Source organism: Vanacampus margaritifer, chromosome 1, assembly GCF_051991255.1.
Source record: "Vanacampus margaritifer isolate UIUO_Vmar chromosome 1, RoL_Vmar_1.0, whole genome shotgun sequence".
Classification (NCBI taxonomy): Eukaryota; Metazoa; Chordata; class Actinopteri; order Syngnathiformes; family Syngnathidae; genus Vanacampus; species Vanacampus margaritifer.
This window is the reverse complement of record NC_135432.1, coordinates 36,910,712-36,928,844: the sequence shown is the minus strand read 5'-3', so window position 1 is coordinate 36,928,844 and position 18,133 is coordinate 36,910,712. Positions and strand designations below refer to the sequence as shown.

Here is an 18,133-nt window from a genome sequence, read left to right as displayed (position 1 = left end):
GAAGCCACCTCCCCTGCCGAAGTATTCCAACTCGATCGACTTTACAACAGTACTTTATACACAGATCAGACGGCGCATGCCGTCGGCCCAATGCTGTCCGACTCCCGACGTCGGGTTGGTCTATCTAGCCCTTAACACAAACTACAGTTCACTCTGGTACTTCAGTTATATACAGTAGTGTTCCTCCTCCTTACAAGGTCCTCAAATCGCTTTACATTTTGACGACTGATGACACAGCATCAAGAGCAACTGAGGGTTCAGCATCTTGCTCAAGGATACTTCGACATAGTCACACTGGCCTGGGCTCGAACTCACACTCTTTGGGTCGGGAGATGACCACTCTACCACTGAATCACGCCACCTTGACATCAACAGCTTGATGTATCATTATTGAAATGTTGGCAGCACGCTAGGAAATTGGAAAGTTTCTCCTTCACCGGAAATTAGGTTGTGGTCAATTTAACACTCAAGGTAGTGCTATTCAGGTTACACCTAACATCACCCCAATACTCAAGGAAATTTACTTTGGCAGTGTAACTTTGTATCATAACAGTGTTAAAATAACACTGCTTAATGCATATTTGACTGAACGGTGGAAATTTAACACTGACCAATTTGCTGTGTACTACTGGAACCTCTGAACTTAAGCGCAATGTGTAGTGTGACACTGATGAACCAACTTTTAGTAATTCATAAAAATAAAAATAAATCCCCATCAGAAATAATTTGAAGTGAATATGTGTCAGGGCATTAAAACCTTCATTAAACAGTTACTGTTACTAGTCATTTGTAGGTAATTATTATTCTTTTTTTTATTTTTATGTTTTTTTCATATTGTACTGAGCAGTCAGACAAAAGTAAGTTCAGAGCATCGTCACTCTTTTCCTCTTTGCGATCCCCGTGTGTGTCATCATCACAAAAGAGGACAGTGAAAAATCAAACAACACTTGATGCATTAGCTCATTAGCAGCTCACTTGTTAAAGTTTCACAAGACATCACGTGTGACGTCTTGTATTATAACAGTTTGAACTTTTAAGTTTAATTTAAACTTTTGAAGCCCAATTTTTCTTTTGAATATAAGAGGTAGAAGTTCTACAAAGTTCTACTGTATAGAACACAAAATTGTACCACCTTTGGGATGTTTTGTTGTACCTAAAATCACCACCACCACCAAAACCTCCATGAAGCAATAATTTTTATTTCACAAGACCGTGTCATAGGTTAGAATTTACATTTATCTATGTTTTTTTTTTGTCAGAGAAACTCTGCAATTTATGAAAGCTCTTTAACACATTAAAAAAAACAGGATGGATGATGGATAGATGGATGGAGAGATGGAAGGATGGATGTCACTGTTCCTGTAATTCCAATTTCCATTCATGAGCAGTAAATCAGCGATTGGCTGAGTACGTAATAATGCACTATGACTCATCATCTATTCTGAGCCAAAAGAGTTTACTTGCCACTTTGACCTTTTGTCTCCTAGGTGACCACTGTGATGTCATCAAGCCTCCTCATCAACATCCAACATTCACATGATCCTCATTCAATCCGCAGCTGTTAAGAGGTAATGGTGTAGTCATGGAGTAGATAGTCATGATGGCAATTACTGATTTATGCTTAACCCCTTAATATAAAAAAAAAAAAACCTGCATTTGGATGTTGCGTTGGTGAGGACGTTTTAGCTTATGTAACCTTTTTGCAGGTGGTAAATAAGACATCTGTTGACATGTTACCATGAAAAAAAAAAAAGAATAAAAACTTTAGATCATCTCTTAAAATTAAAAGCAGATATTTGCCTCCTACAAGAAACCCACCTACAAAAATCTGAAGAAAAATTACTTATTGATAAGAGTTTTAGCCAAGCGTACTCTGCCCCTTATAATAGTAGACAAAGAGGAGTCTGTATACTCATACATAAGAATTTACTCTTTACTTTAAATAATACAATAACAGACCCAGAGGGCCGATACATTATTATTCAGGTGACTATATTTAATAAAATATATACACTTGGTAATTTATATGCCCCTAATAATGATGATCCGGCCTTTTTCCATGAATTTTTCTCTCAGCTGTTTGATTTAGCAGCGAACTCTACTATTATTATTGGAGGAGACTTTAACACAGTCTTAAATCCATTAGTTGACCGTTCTAATAATACAACATGTAGACGATTACAATCTACTAAAGTAATAGGGGAATATATGGATGACTTTGGCCTCGTCGACAGCTGGAGACTTAAAAACCCAAATAAGAAGGAATTTACCTTCTTTTCCGCTGTGCACCGGTCTTTTTCAAGAATTGATTATTTTCTTACAAATAACTCTATTGCTGATAAAACTGTTACAAAAATACATCCTATTATTATTAGCGACCATGCACCAGTCTCCCTTTCCCTACAAGTTGATTATACCTTTAAACCACCACCGACATGGCGGTTTAACATCTCACTGCTAAACGACGCAGAGTTTGACAAAATTATAAGAAAAGAATGGGCAGACTTTTTGGAAATAAATGACTCTCCAGACCTATCGCCATCTCTTCTCTGGGAAACTGGGAAAGCAGTAATTAGAGGTAAAATTATATCATATTCATCTTATAAAAAGAAACAGGATCAAAAATCAGAAAAAGACTTGGAAGATAAAATTAAACAACTGACGGATGAGTACGCAATAAACCCAAATAACCAAATATGGACTGACTTACAAAATACAAAAATACAGTTAGACGATATGCTAACTAAAAAGACAGAATTTATAATACAACAATTGAGATATAACAACTTTGAATATAATAACAAATCAGGTAAATTTCTTGCAAACCAACTTCAACGCAATCGGGAAAAGTCTCTTATAACGGCGATTAAAGGGACAACTGGTGAATGCACACAATCACCAGAAGAAATTAATCACATTTTTTATAACTATTATCGTAACCTATACTTAGAAACTAACAAGCCTAACCCTGAGCATATTGAGGCTTTCCTCAGTAGCATAAACATACCTGAGTTAACTACTGAATATAAAGACATGTTAGATGCGCCACTTACTATAAACGAGTTGTACAGTGCTCTAGATAGTATGCCTAATGGCAAAGCACCTGGCCCGGATGGTTATCCGGTTATATTTTTTAAGCACTTCTGGTTAATGCTTGCTCCACTATTCTTAAGAGTAGTAACAGAAATTAAAACTAAGGGTTACATACGCCCACACATGAATACAGCAGCAATTAAACTTTTATTAAAGCCAGAAAAAGACCCCACCCTTCCATCAAGTTACCGTCCGATTTCACTAATTAATACTGATATTAAAATTATCACTAAGGCTTTCACATCTAGACTAGAAACAGTAATCTCGACAATTATTCATAGCGACCAAACAGGCTTTATTAAAGATCGTCACTCTACTAATAATATTAGGAGACTCTTTAACCTTATTAGCATGTCACAGCGGCATGATAAAAAGGCAGTTATTATATCATTGGATGCAGAAAAAGCTTTCGACAAAGTTAACTGGTCCTTCCTCTTTGCTGTTTTAAATAAATTTGGCTTTGGGAAATCATTTATCCACTGGGTATCAGTATTATATGATTCTCCCAAAGCTACAGTTACTACTAATGGGATTATATCTCAGAGCTTTACTTTACAGAGAGGCACAAGACAGGGATGCCCACTATCCCCTTTATTATTTGCAATATTTATTGAGCCACTTGCATTAGCCATACGCCAGGAAAGAAGGATTCAAGGAATTCACTCTGGGGTAACAGAACATAAAATTAATCTATATGCCGATGACATCTTACTTTATTTAGAAAAGCCGGCTACTTCGCTAGGGGAAGTATTTAATTTAATAACTAAATTCTCACAGTTATCAGATTATTCTATTAACTGGACAAAATCAACACTTCTACCTATTACAGAAAATTCATGGAACCCTGCAAGCCAGGACCCACACTACTCATTTCCTATAGGTAATTTAAAATACTTAGGCATAAAAATCTCACCTAAATTAACTGATTTAATTCATTTAAACTTTTCTCCACTTCTGGATAACATTTATAGTGACTTGGAGCGCTGGAATAATCTTCCTATTTCTCTAATAGGACGAATAGCCACCATTAAAATGAAAGTTTTACCTAAAATAAACTATTTTTTCTCAATGATTCCATTTAAACCTACGGCTAAATGGTTCCAGTTGTTGGACTCAGCCGTAACAAAATTTTACTGGAATAAAAAAAAAGCAAAGATTAGTCTATCTACTCTTCAGAAAAGCAAATCCAAAGGTGGTCTAGAGGCACCAAATTTTATGTACTACTATATAGCTAACCAGCTACAATATATCGTTCTATGGGCACAACCCAACAGAGACACTAACTGTTGGTTGGAACTAGAACAGAAGGATTGTAATAACCTCAGACTTCGAGATTTACTCTTTATTACAACATCAATTAAGCGCCATAATTGTTTTAAAAACCCAATGATTTCCGCCACCGTGACTGCCTGGTGGAAGGCACTAGAATTGACAAAAGCCCAAGTGGAGCCCTGTGGACTTTCTCCCCTATGGCATAACCCCGACTTTCAACTTAACAACCAACCGTTTCATTTAGCTGTGTGGGAGCAGAAAGGAATTACATTTCTCCACCATCTCTTCTCAGATAATATGTTTATATCATATACATCCTTGCTCCAAAAATACAATATAGAAAACGGAAATTTTTTACATTATCTACAAGTTAAAAATATGATAAAGAAAAAAATTCCAACACTTCGGGGTACGCTCCAACCGCCTGTTTTAGCTAAAGATATTAACAAGCTTTCTCCGACAATAACAAAAAAACTTTCAAAAATATATAAGTTACTTTCATATACTGATAAAATGTCTTTACCCATCTCGAAATGGGAGACAGACTTGTCTATAGCACCGGAACCTGACTTTTGGATTCAAGTTTGTGAAAACGCATTTAAAATGACAAAACACACAAATTTACAACTTATCCAATATAAAATTATTCACAGAACATACATTACTCAATATATGATGAAGAAAATGGGACTCTCAGACTCCGACATTTGTCTCCAATGCTTACAAAACACTACAGACACTTATGTTCATGCTTTATGGTTATGTACTCCGGTTATGTATTTCTGGACTAAAGTCTTAGAAAAACTTTCCGCTATTTTGGACTGTAGGATACCTTTATCTCCAAACTTGTGTTTGCTAAGTGACCTAACAACAACTGACTTACCACATAAACAATTTCAATCTACACTTGTAGCCCTTACTATCGCTAAAAAAACAATTCTTGTTAACTGGAAAAATAAACAAACTCTGAATATCGACCAATGGTCTAACCTCCTCATAAATCACATTTTAATGGAAAAAATATCTGCCTCAAATAAAAACCAAATATCAAAATTTATAGAAACATGGTCTACGTATATAGAATATTTTAACCTAATTCCGGTTACTTAATTCTGTCTGTTAGCGAGAGCCACTACATCGTGATAACTTACATTGATGTTTCTGCATCTGGCAATTTATTATTATATTATATTATTAGTATGGGATTTTTTTTTAATGGGCTTTAGGTGAACTGATGAATACACACACGCTCGCACGCACGCACACACACACACACACACGCACGCACATACACATACTCACCCACATACAAAAAAAAGGGTATATATATATATATATATATATATATATATATATATATATATATATATGTGTGTGTATATGTGTATATATATATGTATATGTATTTAAAAAAAATAAATAAAAAAAAAAAAAAAAACATTTATTATATTTTTTTAATTGATTTGTTGGATTTTTAAAAAAAAAAAAAAAAAGGAGAGCAATGATGATGTCAAATCGAATGAACAATACTGAGCTCTCCTGAGGAAAAAAAAAAAAAAAAAAAAAAAAAAAGACATGTTACCATGTGTCTTCTCTTTCAGTGATAGTCTTTTTATTTTCTGCCTTATAATACAAGATAAATCATGGGAGCGACAAGAGTAGGCTAATATGGCAAGGAAAACCGAGCCAATGCAATCAAAAGCCCTACTTAATTTTTGTTCTTCTTTGCCGTTATATAATTATTACATTGTCATGAGATGCTTTACAGCGTGAAATAACCCTATTGCACATGTGATAACTGTCTGTTTTGGTAAATCAATGTGAGGTCGTTGAGGCTTTAAATAGAGGCACACATTGCCATCTACTGGAGGTGAAGCACATTGCATGCTAGACAAGCTTGTCGCTATCATTTAAAGCAGTGGTGTCCAAACTCGGTCCTCGGGGGCCGGTAGTCACGCAGGTTTTGGATATTTCTCTCCTCCAACACAGCTGAAGCTCATCAGCAAGCTCTGCATAAGCATGATAACGACCTTGTTGATTGGAACAGGTGCGTTGGAGCAGGGAAACCTCAAAAACCTGCAGGACTACCGGCCCTCGAGGACCGAGTTTGGACACCACTGATTTAAAGCAAGCTTCTCCAATCCCGGTCCTTAAGGGCTAGAGTCCTGCAGGTTTGAGATGTTTCCATTCTCCAACACACCTGATTGCAATCAAGAGCATGGCATGATAAACAGAGTGCTGGATGGATTTGCAGCACAATTTTTACTTTCTGGACCTTATTTTTCCACCTCTGGCGATGAGTGTCAAGGTCACCACTGCATGGTTTTTGATCGGGTCAGTTTCCTGGTCAGAGCATGTCGCACAGTCAGCATGTAGGAACGGCGGTCAGGCACAAGCCGCTGCTGATCCAGGACTCGCCTGTCATACATGGGTGGCAAGACAGTATCAGTGTGAGTAGCGGGCCCTTTCTGTACTGAAAATTGGTAGAAAATCAGGTTTTGCTTTATTTTTGTGGTTCAACAGAATTAAAAACAAAACAAAAATTTCTGACAAAAAACATGTTCATGGCTCTTCAGAATAACTATAAATTTGGTTATTTTTAGCCGTATATTTTGTGGTCATTGTCCTTTTGGAGGAGCCATGGCATGCGGTTGGTTAAAACCAAGCTTTCTGACCCAGGGCCGCACCAAAATACCTTCTGATTTGATTTTATCCAACAGGATAATGCCAACCAAAAACACACAAGAATGGATAAGAACAAAACATTGGATATTTATTAAGTGCCTGATCTAAATCCTATTAAACACCTGTGGAATGAGATGAAACACAAAACATGCTGTTTGGACAAGGCACACTTGAATGAGACAACACGGACGGGGGAGTTTGCTCTGGAAGAGTGCACCATCCAACTTGTCCACAAGTGCACAAGTGTCATTAGGCGTTGTAGAAATATTAAGTGAAGGGTGCAAGATTTCTTTCTAGGCCAGTTTAAAACAATTTTCTTGGACCATGAAAATGAAGCAATGGTTGATTTTCCGGTTTCTTTTCTTTCTTAAAAAATAAATACATGATTTACTACTATAGTAAACACCGCTTCATTGCTGGTTCAAGGTTCACAGTCCAACTATTTCACAGATTTTTATTTGGTGACCACTACACAGTGGCACACTTATTTAGATTGAGAACAGTGCAAATTTGAAAGAATGAACCAGGAAGTATGCACGTATTTTAGCACAGACTAGTTTTTTTTTTAAACATTTTTGAATGGCTGATGTAATTCTGCTCTTTACACCTACAGAAGGAGGCGGCTGTAAGTTAATTCGATACTGTAATGTATGGAGGATCAAAACTGCCAAAATTCAAAATAAATAAGTGACTAAATAAATAAATAAGTGACTAAAAGTTAAAATAAAAACAGATATAAAAATATAATTCAAATTAAATCCCCCAGAAATGTAATATAAGTGGAAATAAAAATATCTATAAATCTATGTATGTATGTATGTATGTGTGTGTGTGTGTGTGTGTGTATTACTGGTATTTATTTATGGATATCCATAAATAAATACCAGTAAAAAAACAAAAATAAAAAATTATATAAAAAAATAAATATAAAGATAAATGTAGAAATAAATACAAAAATAAATATATGAATAGAATTAAATATCAATCAATAAATAAGAACGCTTAATTAAGTAATTATTTTATGCTGTAGACGCCCTCTCAGGACAAAATGTTATTCAAATGAAGGGGCGGTCCTAAGCGTGTCTTGGGTTGGACTCACCGGCTTGCATGGAGAGCTCCAGCAATGGATGACTATCTTGTCATCTCGATTTGTTGTCGAGCAACTCAAGTCGCAAGTTAAGGTGACAGTAGACAATTGATAGTCGTCCATTCCTGGAGCTCTCCAGTGAAGCTGGCGAGACTTCCTTGCTCACCGAGCCTCTCTCTCGACCAATGAAAAAAAGTTTGCAACGGCGGAGTCCAACTCAAGACACGCCTTCTCATTTGAATAACATTTCGTCCTGGCAGAGCGTCTGCAGCATGAAATAAATACATTTGATTATATATATATATATATATATATATATATATATATATATATATATATATATATGTGTGTGTGTGTGTGTGTGTGTGTGTGTGTGTTTATTTCCATTAATATTTATTTTTTGGGATTTCATTTTTTAATTATATTTTTTTACAGTTTTGGTCCTCCATAGTAATGTACCTCTCTGGTCATGACTATTGATGTAGCCTATTTTTTAAGATGCTAAGTGTGTTAGGAAAATACAGGATTTGTTTACTGTAAACATATTGATGGATCTGCACACTATTACAACTCACTGAATGAGTTGTGTTATATATTGCTCTTGCGTTTGTATTATTTTAAAAATGTTTTAAAAGTCATTAAAAAGTTTAAGTGTCATAAATGCTACACTTGCTACAGTATAAAACGTGCCTAGAGAGTATTTAAATAGGATATTTATTATAGTGGTGGGTATCTCACTATTCGATTTGATTCAGTGGCACACGATTCAATTTGATTCCGATGCATCTTTACATTGGTTTATATTTTATAGCCCATGTAAAACACTGGTACCTTTTCAAAATAATTGCAAAGCCCAAGGAAGAACAAGGATTTATTTTTCACACTTTGACTTATATTTAAGTGGCATTGCAACCTGGTTTGCAATAGTGTGTCAACACAAACGTCAAAAAGTGTCAAAGGCAGCATTTGCTGTAACAAATGTCTAACTTCTCCTATAAGAATACATTTACAAAAACATATTTACATTTATCAATCTGATTTAGCGTAACCTGTAGTTTAATACTTGAAAGTGCAATATGCAGCAAACAGTGGCTTTTAGTTTTTTATCTAAACATTGATTTTTAATATGTCTGAATTTTATAAAAATCTTTTCAATACGACGATTGATGCATTAAAAAAAAGATTATTGTTCCCACCCCTAGTATCTATATAATCGCAGATTTCAATTATTATGGGGGGTGATCTGAAAGTGACCATGCGATAGAGCGGGGATCACTGTAGGCCTACTTTAATCTGCTTCAAATGATTTGAAATAATGACCATTGAAAGTATTCTTTCTTTCAAGTAAGAGAACCAACCATTTTGTTGACATCCGTATGCGTTTGGTTGAGAAGTGTGTGACAAAGGCTGTTGTTAACATGACTTAAACCAACCTGATGAGCTGAAACACTGTTGCTTCCACAGCTAACACAGTGTCAGCCACTGACAGCTCCCTGAAACTACACCTTCTCACACACACACACGCACACACACACGCACACACACACGCACACACACACGCACACACACACACGCACACACACACACGTCATTACTCTTGTGCTACACTTGTGTGATCCACATACACATACCGTATCTACTGTACATACAAACCTTAAATCAAGGGCCAGTCTCTGTCCTTCCTCTGTTGTCACCTCCCTGCCAATTTCCAAGTCTGCTTTATTGGCTACCAACACTGTTGGGACAACTGAGTCACACAAGCAGTTACTTCCCGGATGGAGACTTATAAATCTTTGTTAGAGAATTTAATGAGTAATGTTACTAATGTCACATGTGGCTGTGTAAAGACTTTTATCTTCACAGCATGGCCAGTATTTAGTGCGTGTGCGCATGTGTCAAGGTGACAATAGGCAGGCTTCATGTAGGGTTACCCAGAGAGTTAGCATAGCAAACACACTGTCCCTGTGCAGATCACACAGTGCAGAGTTAATCAGTAGACTTGATGTATTATTGTTAGTGGTGATGCAACCACAATGCTGCCAAATACATGTGAGGTTTCTCCTAGTTGCGAGTCAACTCCTTTCTTACCCAGACTCTGTTTGGTTTGGTCAATGAGTCCTTTGAGTCGTGAGACCTCCAGGAAACTTTGGCGGTGTGTGATGGAATAGAGCAACAGGAAGCCATCAGCCCAGCGGATGGATGCCTCCAGTGAAAGCGCACAGCTCTCCTGTCACACACAACGCCACTAGTATACTTGAAAGCTCCAGACAAATGATTTTCCTTTCAGAATCAACATTTTCTATTGCATACTATAACTACAAAACGTTTCTGCAAATGTGGGCCATTAATTGTAAACGTTTTAACTGTGCGCAGTAAACAAGTGTATTTTTTCTTCATTAAATGCTGTTCTGTTTCTAAAAAGAGTACACAGTACACCAATTAAAGTTCAACAAAACACAGATTTTTATTTATTTATAAAAAATAAAAAAAATCACATGAATTTGATCAATTCTTAAGCTTGTTCTTGTGTTGACTGAAAAATTAATAATAAAACCATACTTAACCACAAGTTGTTATTTCTTTACCTTGTGTTGGCTTGACTATAGTGTGGGTTAACAGGTCTTGTGTAGTGCTGTTTAATTAGAGGCTGTAGCTCTAGCGGTCACATTAGTAACAATACACCACAGTTGTGAAGGTTTTGGAACAGGTTTCTGCGTGATATTGTACCTTAGAAGCTGTATCCAAGATTTCAAGGTCAACAGCTTCCTGGTCCACCAGCCGGCAGCATCTGTAGGTCACCTCTATTGTGGAACACAATAGACAATGAAAGGAAATGTTTATTTTATTTTTTTATATGCTTCTTACCCTTCTTGTGGTCATATTCACCAATAAACCGCTTGGTCAGGAAACGGACGCACAAGGCTGTAGAAATAAAACAGGCAGAGCACACTGTTGTACAGAATTAATACAGTATAAAAAGTGCTCTTCCTTGGTTGGCTTAATTATGAGTGTAGCCAAAAAATATTCATACAAAGCATATTTTCCCACAATGTAAAGTTTTTGATGTGCGACAAGGCAACAGGTTGAACAATTTTTTTCTCTACCTGTCTTTCCTGTGTTGGGAGTTCCCAGGATGAGGAGCTTAACCATTTCCTTTCGCTTGGTGGCTGTCCCCATGTAAAGATCAGAAATCATTAACACAAGTAGAAATGAAAGACCATACAATTTGGACTTGCCACCGACCTTAAAAAGAAAATAGCAAAAGTAGTTAGAAGGAAAACACAAAAGGTCCTGCCGTCTTCTGCTGCTGTTGCTTGCTGAAAGGAGACTGTATCCCTGGGACATGAGCCAGCTGGGCGGACGACAGGTGCACAAAAAGCAGCTTCCCAATCTGCTTGCTGACATTCACATAAACTTTTCACTGGGCTTTAAATACAAACCATCATTTATAGACATGTGCAGGTCTCTTGTTTAACTACTTTTTTTCTATATATTCAAGCGTATTAAGAAATTAATTGTTTTGTACTCTTATTTTTTTTTTTTGTCACTGGTATATGAAAAAGTAATTTGTAAATTTAACACATTTCAATTAAATAAATCACTCATACAATAGTCTGGATAATATTTTATTCATTTTGTACATTTTTCAAGCCCTACCCAAACAAAGCTTGTTCTCAGGAGTGAAAACAATTAAGGTGGCTAAAACAACAAGGACACATTTAAATTAAATGCTGCAAGACTGAGTTTAGAGAAGTGTGGATTGTTTCAATAACCCGAAGAGTGTATGGATGCATGCGTATTAGTGTTTAACAAATGGAGGGCTCGTCGACAGCAGCAGCGCCCTCTGTGCTGGCTTTTACACACTTGGCCATTGTCTGCGAGGCTCTGCTGATGGAGTCTGAACAAAAAGGTGGAGAACAGGAAAAAAATGAACTTGGGCCGCAGGATTCTGCTTTAGCCTTTCCAAATGTGAGTATTACACATACCTGTCATGTAGAAGTCCTTTACTGAAAGTTGAGGCGGTATCAGAGGAGTCGCAATTAAGTCCTGCTTCACTCCCTGATGAAGAAAGGTTTAAGTGTAGGTGTGCATATTTTAGAATTGCAGCAATGATAAACTATAATACTCAATGTGAAAACAATTCATAGAGCTTTCCATTTGGGTTTGTTTGTTAGCAGGATACTTATTGGCTAAAAGAGAATTGGAAACACAGCAGGTGCCAATATGATTGCGAGAGTAGAACAGTACCAATGGTGTTATACTACTGACTCGAGTACCAAAGAAAAATGGCGCCTACCCTTATCCAGATCACATAAATGGATGAAATGAAATACAATTGGTTAAAATGTAATTGGATGCCCATTCATGCATCCCTGTGCTCTGAAGTTTTGCATTTTCATGTGTGTAAATCCGATGTGTCCAATTTTGTTCATGTCATACTGATGACTGAAAAGGGCTCAGAAAAGCAAATCGAAGATACGATAAAAAGCAATACAAGCATGTTTACCGTAGCGAGTTCGTTTGCTTGCTTGAAATAGTTTGCCTCTTCCACGTCATCATACCGCACCAGGTTTGGAGACACCTCGGCAAGCCTGGATCGAACCTCATCCAGCGAGTCGTAGGGCAGCGTCACACCTGCCAGCTGCGGGCACACAAGCGCATCTCTTTGAGTGGCTGTGAACGTTTGCTTGAATTCAATATTGCGCATCCTCATGCTCACCTCCGCCACAGCTCTGATGATCTTCCAGTCCTCTCGGGCCATTCCCGGCGCCGTCACGGCTACCCGGGTTTGTTGGCTCCTCCCCTCTGTGTTGACATATGTGGCATTTTTTTCTGTGTACGCAGCACCGGGGAGGATTATGTCCGCCATTGTTGCGCCGACATCACCATGATGACCTGGATGAATTTAAAAGGGATTCGAGTGTACTCTGGCCTTACTTAGTGATGTGTTGGTATGGTGAGCGTGGATTTACCTTGGTAGATGATGACACTGTCTTTAGGAAGGTCAGCTCGGGTGATACAAGCACCATCAGCTCCCAACAAGAACAAGACTTTAGGTGGGTTCATCCTGATGGCATCCACGCCTGCCTTGTAGCCCAGGTCCAAAGCAGCTACTTGACTGGCCACTCTGCTCAAACCCAGAGAAGCTCAAATTTGACACTCAATTCAATCGTTGCCATAGCTGTGCGTCATCTGCCTTTTGTACCTGTGCAGCACATTAAGAACTTTCCACCCTTCCTCCACTCCGCTACTGGTTCTGGCATTCTGAGCGATGGTGGACACAGAGCTCAAAATGGCAGCACCATCCTCTCTCTGTAGAGCGCTACTGCCTACTACAACAACCGGACGCTTTGCAGCCGCAAGGACCTGTAGGCGAAGAAAGTAACCAGTGAGCAATGTATACAGCTTGGTGACGTTTGCGACCCCTCAACTGATTACGATTGTTACCTGGCAGAAGGGATGTGTTCCATTAGCCAGCTCTTTCAGCACAGATGTCTCCTCTCCGAGATGGTCATAAGTGTAACTCAGGTCGATATTGTGACCAACCAGGGCAACACGCAGCTCATTATGAAGCCAGCTGGATTAAACAGAGACAATAAAGCATGGCAGAGACATGTGAAAACAGTCACCTAGTGTTGACCTGCACTATTTGGAAAAAGTTAGTGATATTGGGCTATGGGGTGAAATGTTAGTCCATCATAACCTATACAGGGGAACTTAATTTGACCTTCTCTGAACATGCTGTTCTCTATCAAGGGGCTGAATGGCAAGATTCATGTGTGTTTTATCCATGAATCAATTAACTCTTATCATGCTACACATTGACATTGTGAGACCAAAACGACATATTTTAATTGATAAACAGTCCCTCGCCATCGTGAGGCTTCAAATAAGAGGTTTGGGGTTCGACATACGCCACTGTTTCGAGTCATACTCAATTTCAGATGCTGGCCCGACTGAGCCAGTCCGAATTGCAAAGTCACGGTTGCCAAAAACGGCCCAGAAAAGCATTGTTCGGTTTCAGACCAAGAGACTTTTATCACTAAAACAACTCAGAAATAAAATGTTGTGTCTTGACAGCATAAGTTTAGGTTAGCCTCATGTCACTAGCTTTAGCCAATCCGATTGCCCCTAGCCTCAATAGATTCATACTAGCGGGAGCAGGACCATGGAAATAGAACAAGCGTATTGATGCAAAGTGAGCCTTCGCCGCCAGATTATTACGCAGACAACTGCATGCTAAATATAATTCATCACCAAGACACTTTATGACATTGTGCCATTATATCGTAAACACTTTTCGGAATATGGCACATGACCAGGCTTGATGTGTAGCTAAGGGTGAGTGATATTTTTAATCATTTGTTGCTGTCTATGCTGGACTTTCAAAATATGCCTTAACATGGAAACAGCCAGTAGCACAAAAAAGTATATGAATGTATATATATGTATTTATATACAGTACAAGTACATATATATATATATTAAAAAAAAAATATATATATATATATATATATATATATATATATATATATATAAATAAAAATAAAAATAAAATATATATATATATATAAATAAATAATAATAAAAAAAATATATATATATATATATATATATCAGCAAGTTGTAAAAGAGCTACAGAGACTGGAAGAGTCACAGCAAGACATAGAAGTGGACATCCTTGGGAGGGAATTCAGAAATCATTATTACAAACACAATCCACTTACCTTTGAAAGGGCAGAAATTAGGATCCAATATAATTAAACTGTGTAGGTTTAACTAAAGTTGTATGTTAAAGTTGAATGTGCTAGCAGCTAATGTGGTTTTACCTCTTGCGGATTCTGGCGTTGAACAACGGGGCTTCATAGCGTGGGTTAGTCCCAACCAGCAGAAGCAGGTCACAATCCTCAATGCCGGCGATGCGCGAGTTCAACAGGTAGTTGGACCGTAAATCGGTGCTGAGGAGTAGGAACAGAGGGAAATAGATGGAGACACGTGGAAAGCTCGTGCTGTTGTTTTTCTACTACATACCCAGCTCCAGCCATAGGGAAGACTTCCTCAGTGCAGAGGCTTTCCGAGTTCAACCTGTTGAGGAGATCTTTAAGCGAGACGAGAGCTTCAGCATCTGCCATGCCTCCTGCTATGGCCGCCACTTTGCTGCCCTGTATACTTTGCATCTAAACACACACAGAGTGGATCTCATGTCTGTCATGTTTTGAGTGCGACCCAGAAGTTGTTGTCACGCCATAATATTAGGGAGATCTCTTAAATAAACATCGAGGAGCAAGGCGGTTGCAAATTAATTATGCCACATTCATGAGAGGTGATGGATTCTTCGGAAGGATACGGCGCAAGCAATAACACTTACAGCTCCAGCGACACGAGTCAGTGCATCCTCCCAGCTGGCTGGGGTCAGCTGACCTGACCCATCCTTTATCATTGGCTGAATCAAACGTTGCCTCTTCAGACCATCATAGGCAAACCTACAAAAAACAAACTCTTTTTTCCCCTTCTTTTTGTAAAACAGATGTAGCAGGGATTTTACCTGGTCTTGTCTGAGATCCATTCTTCATTAATGTCTTCATGAAGCCTGGGCAGCACCCTCATCACCTCACCTCCTCTTGTGCTCACTATGATGTTACTGCCCACGGCATCCAACACGTCAATTGACTCAGTTTTCCTGCAATGTGGTCAACATTTCAAATGACTGTCTTCTTTCATGTCAGCACACCTGTAATGTTACCTACCTCGTTTCCCATGGTCGTGCGGTGAAGGCGTATGGCTTGGAGGTGAGTGCGCCGACAGGGCAAATATCAATAACATTTCCTGACAGCTCAGACATGAACATTTTCTCCACATAAGTCCCAATTTGCAAGTTGTTCCCTCTTCCTGTTGTTCCCAAGTCTTCAACTCCAGCAATTTCACTGGCAAAACTGTAAGAAAACAGTATTGAATGTATTTGTTTGGAGCTAATACTTACATATGATCACATAATTTCAGATGTCTCTGCTACCGGACGCAGCGTGTGCACTGGATGCAGCGAGTCATGATCGTTTTGATGAGCGGTCCAATGTTCTTGTCTTCCACTGCTCGCTTCTGCTCTGTGAAACGACTGCGGTCGGAACCAAACTGCATGGACTGATCCTGGAAGCACCGCAGTCAAATGTGCAGAGTAGTAAAAATCATTTCTTCTATTTTTATTTCCTACACAACAGTTACCTGCAAGTCACACTCTCCTCCCTGATCGCAAATTGGACAGTCCAACGGGTGGTTGGCCAACAGGAATTCCATCACTCCCTCTCTGGTAACACAAATAATCATTAGGTCTGTTTACATCCAATTTAAAGACCGTTTAGCAGCTACAGTTGGACCGATTTTTGCCAATGACTAAAGCTTGCACCTGGCTTTGCGAGTCTTCTCTGAGTTTGTGAGGATATTCCAACCCTTCATGACGGGCATGGCACAGGCTGCCACCGGCTGGAGGTAGAAACAAAGTTACAGCAGCAATCCGGTTGTCAAGAGTCTATGTAGATTTCTTACAGCTCAAGTGGACTATCTTACCTTTGGAGCTTTCTCAACCTCAACTAGACACATGCGACAATTTCCAGCCACTGAGAGGCGCTCATGGTAGCAGAACCTTGGGATCTGGACTCCTGCCTTTTCACAGGCCTGATGGGGAACAGAAACAAAATAATAAGAACATAAAAACACATACTGTACGGTAGCTGCTCAAATACCGGAACGGAGTACTGCTCAAGTACCTAGTTTGACGTAGTAAAGATGAGTTGCTAACTGCTACTACTTAGATTGATTAATTACTGTATTTACCTGCAACACAGTAGTACCAGGCTCCACCTCCACTGGTTTTCCATCAACAAACACCTCCACCATGTTGCTAGCAGAACGCGCGTTAGCCCGCACTAAAACAAATGCACATATTTACATCAATATAAATTCCATTAAAACGTTAATACATAGACCAACACACACACAGTCAAGCAAAATTTACCGGTGTAGGGTGGAGCCAGGCTGCCCTTAGTGGCTCCGGCCAAAGCTCGGCCAACATTCGGCAGGCGCAGCATGATTCTTCATGAAATGGGGAATAATGTTAAGCTTTGTTAAAATGACAAAAATCTCACAGCACAATACCAAACCAAAATGATGATGATGCTGAAATAATGATGAGCTTTTCTCAATTTACTTGTTCAGTGAGAATTCTGGGCCTGTTCAATTGAACACAACGCTCATAAACACAGAGGAAGCCGTGCCTTTTTTTACAGTATGCATGACAGGAGGAATGTTTACATCTAATGGAAGAGCATTTCATTTTTCTTTCTGTCACTTGACGTCGTTGGCATAGACCGGTGAACATGGATAAATACTTAATTAACAAATAATACATTTCGTACAACGAATGAAACTGGAATAATTTCCCAAGGCACTCCGATGATCTCACAAATAAAAAGTAGTGTGCCGACTAGTACATTACTGTGCATCTATCACTGTCAACAAAAACCTACTGTCAGTGACAGGACGTACAACAACACTCAGAAAAACATTTAAGATATTATAATCTGCCATTCGGGTACATGCTAACATTAAAGCAAGTAAAACATGCCATTTTATACGCGAGAAGTAGCTAATTAGTGACAAGAAGCAACCAAAATGACTCCTTGCTGGAAGGAGAATGGCATTAGCTAAGCGCGCTATTCAAGGACATAGTGTTATAACAGCTTTTCTGGGGACGGCACTGGATATCACGTAATTACATTGTTTTACAAACAAGATTCTAATATTTACAAAGTTATCGGATTTTTCCTAATCTAACCTGTCGCTATTTGGCCTTCTGGACCAGAACAGCGGTGAATAAATTCTTGCAATCCACAAGCACCGACGTAGTTAGCGGAACTAGCTAGCCCTTCCACTTCCGTTTGAGATGAGGCCTCGAAACTCACATTAAAAGTAATTTTGCCATCTAGTGGACGAACCAAAAAA

The 18,133-nt window shown here is 38.6% G+C and overlaps 2 protein-coding genes across 2 annotated transcripts; both read right to left on the bottom strand.

Moving 5' to 3' along the window:
* Window positions 1–6,125: 6,125 nt before the first annotated feature.
* On the bottom strand, window positions 6,126–11,597 carry LOC144039268 (ras-related and estrogen-regulated growth inhibitor). The gene is made up of 7 exons (XM_077552441.1): window positions 11,242–11,597; window positions 11,003–11,059; window positions 10,865–10,938; window positions 10,226–10,364; window positions 9,791–9,872; window positions 9,571–9,642; window positions 6,126–6,783 (listed from the first exon to the last, which is right to left on the bottom strand). Exons 1-7 carry the CDS (start codon window positions 11,540–11,542, stop codon window positions 6,675–6,677), a joined length of 834 nt encoding a protein of 277 aa, XP_077408567.1. The 5' UTR covers window positions 11,543–11,597; the 3' UTR covers window positions 6,126–6,674.
* A 153-nt stretch (window positions 11,598–11,750) lies between these two features.
* On the bottom strand, window positions 11,751–18,074 carry ndufs1 (NADH:ubiquinone oxidoreductase core subunit S1). The gene is made up of 19 exons (XM_077552417.1): window positions 17,967–18,074; window positions 17,148–17,224; window positions 16,967–17,058; window positions 16,700–16,807; window positions 16,539–16,615; window positions 16,358–16,439; window positions 16,152–16,282; window positions 15,886–16,071; window positions 15,684–15,818; window positions 15,507–15,621; window positions 15,170–15,315; window positions 14,968–15,096; window positions 13,586–13,715; window positions 13,344–13,504; window positions 13,111–13,265; window positions 12,858–13,033; window positions 12,645–12,779; window positions 12,124–12,196; window positions 11,751–12,035 (listed from the first exon to the last, which is right to left on the bottom strand). Exons 2-19 carry the CDS (start codon window positions 17,218–17,220, stop codon window positions 11,944–11,946), a joined length of 2,196 nt encoding a protein of 731 aa, XP_077408543.1. The 5' UTR covers window positions 17,221–17,224; window positions 17,967–18,074; the 3' UTR covers window positions 11,751–11,943.
* Window positions 18,075–18,133: the final 59 nt, after the last annotated feature.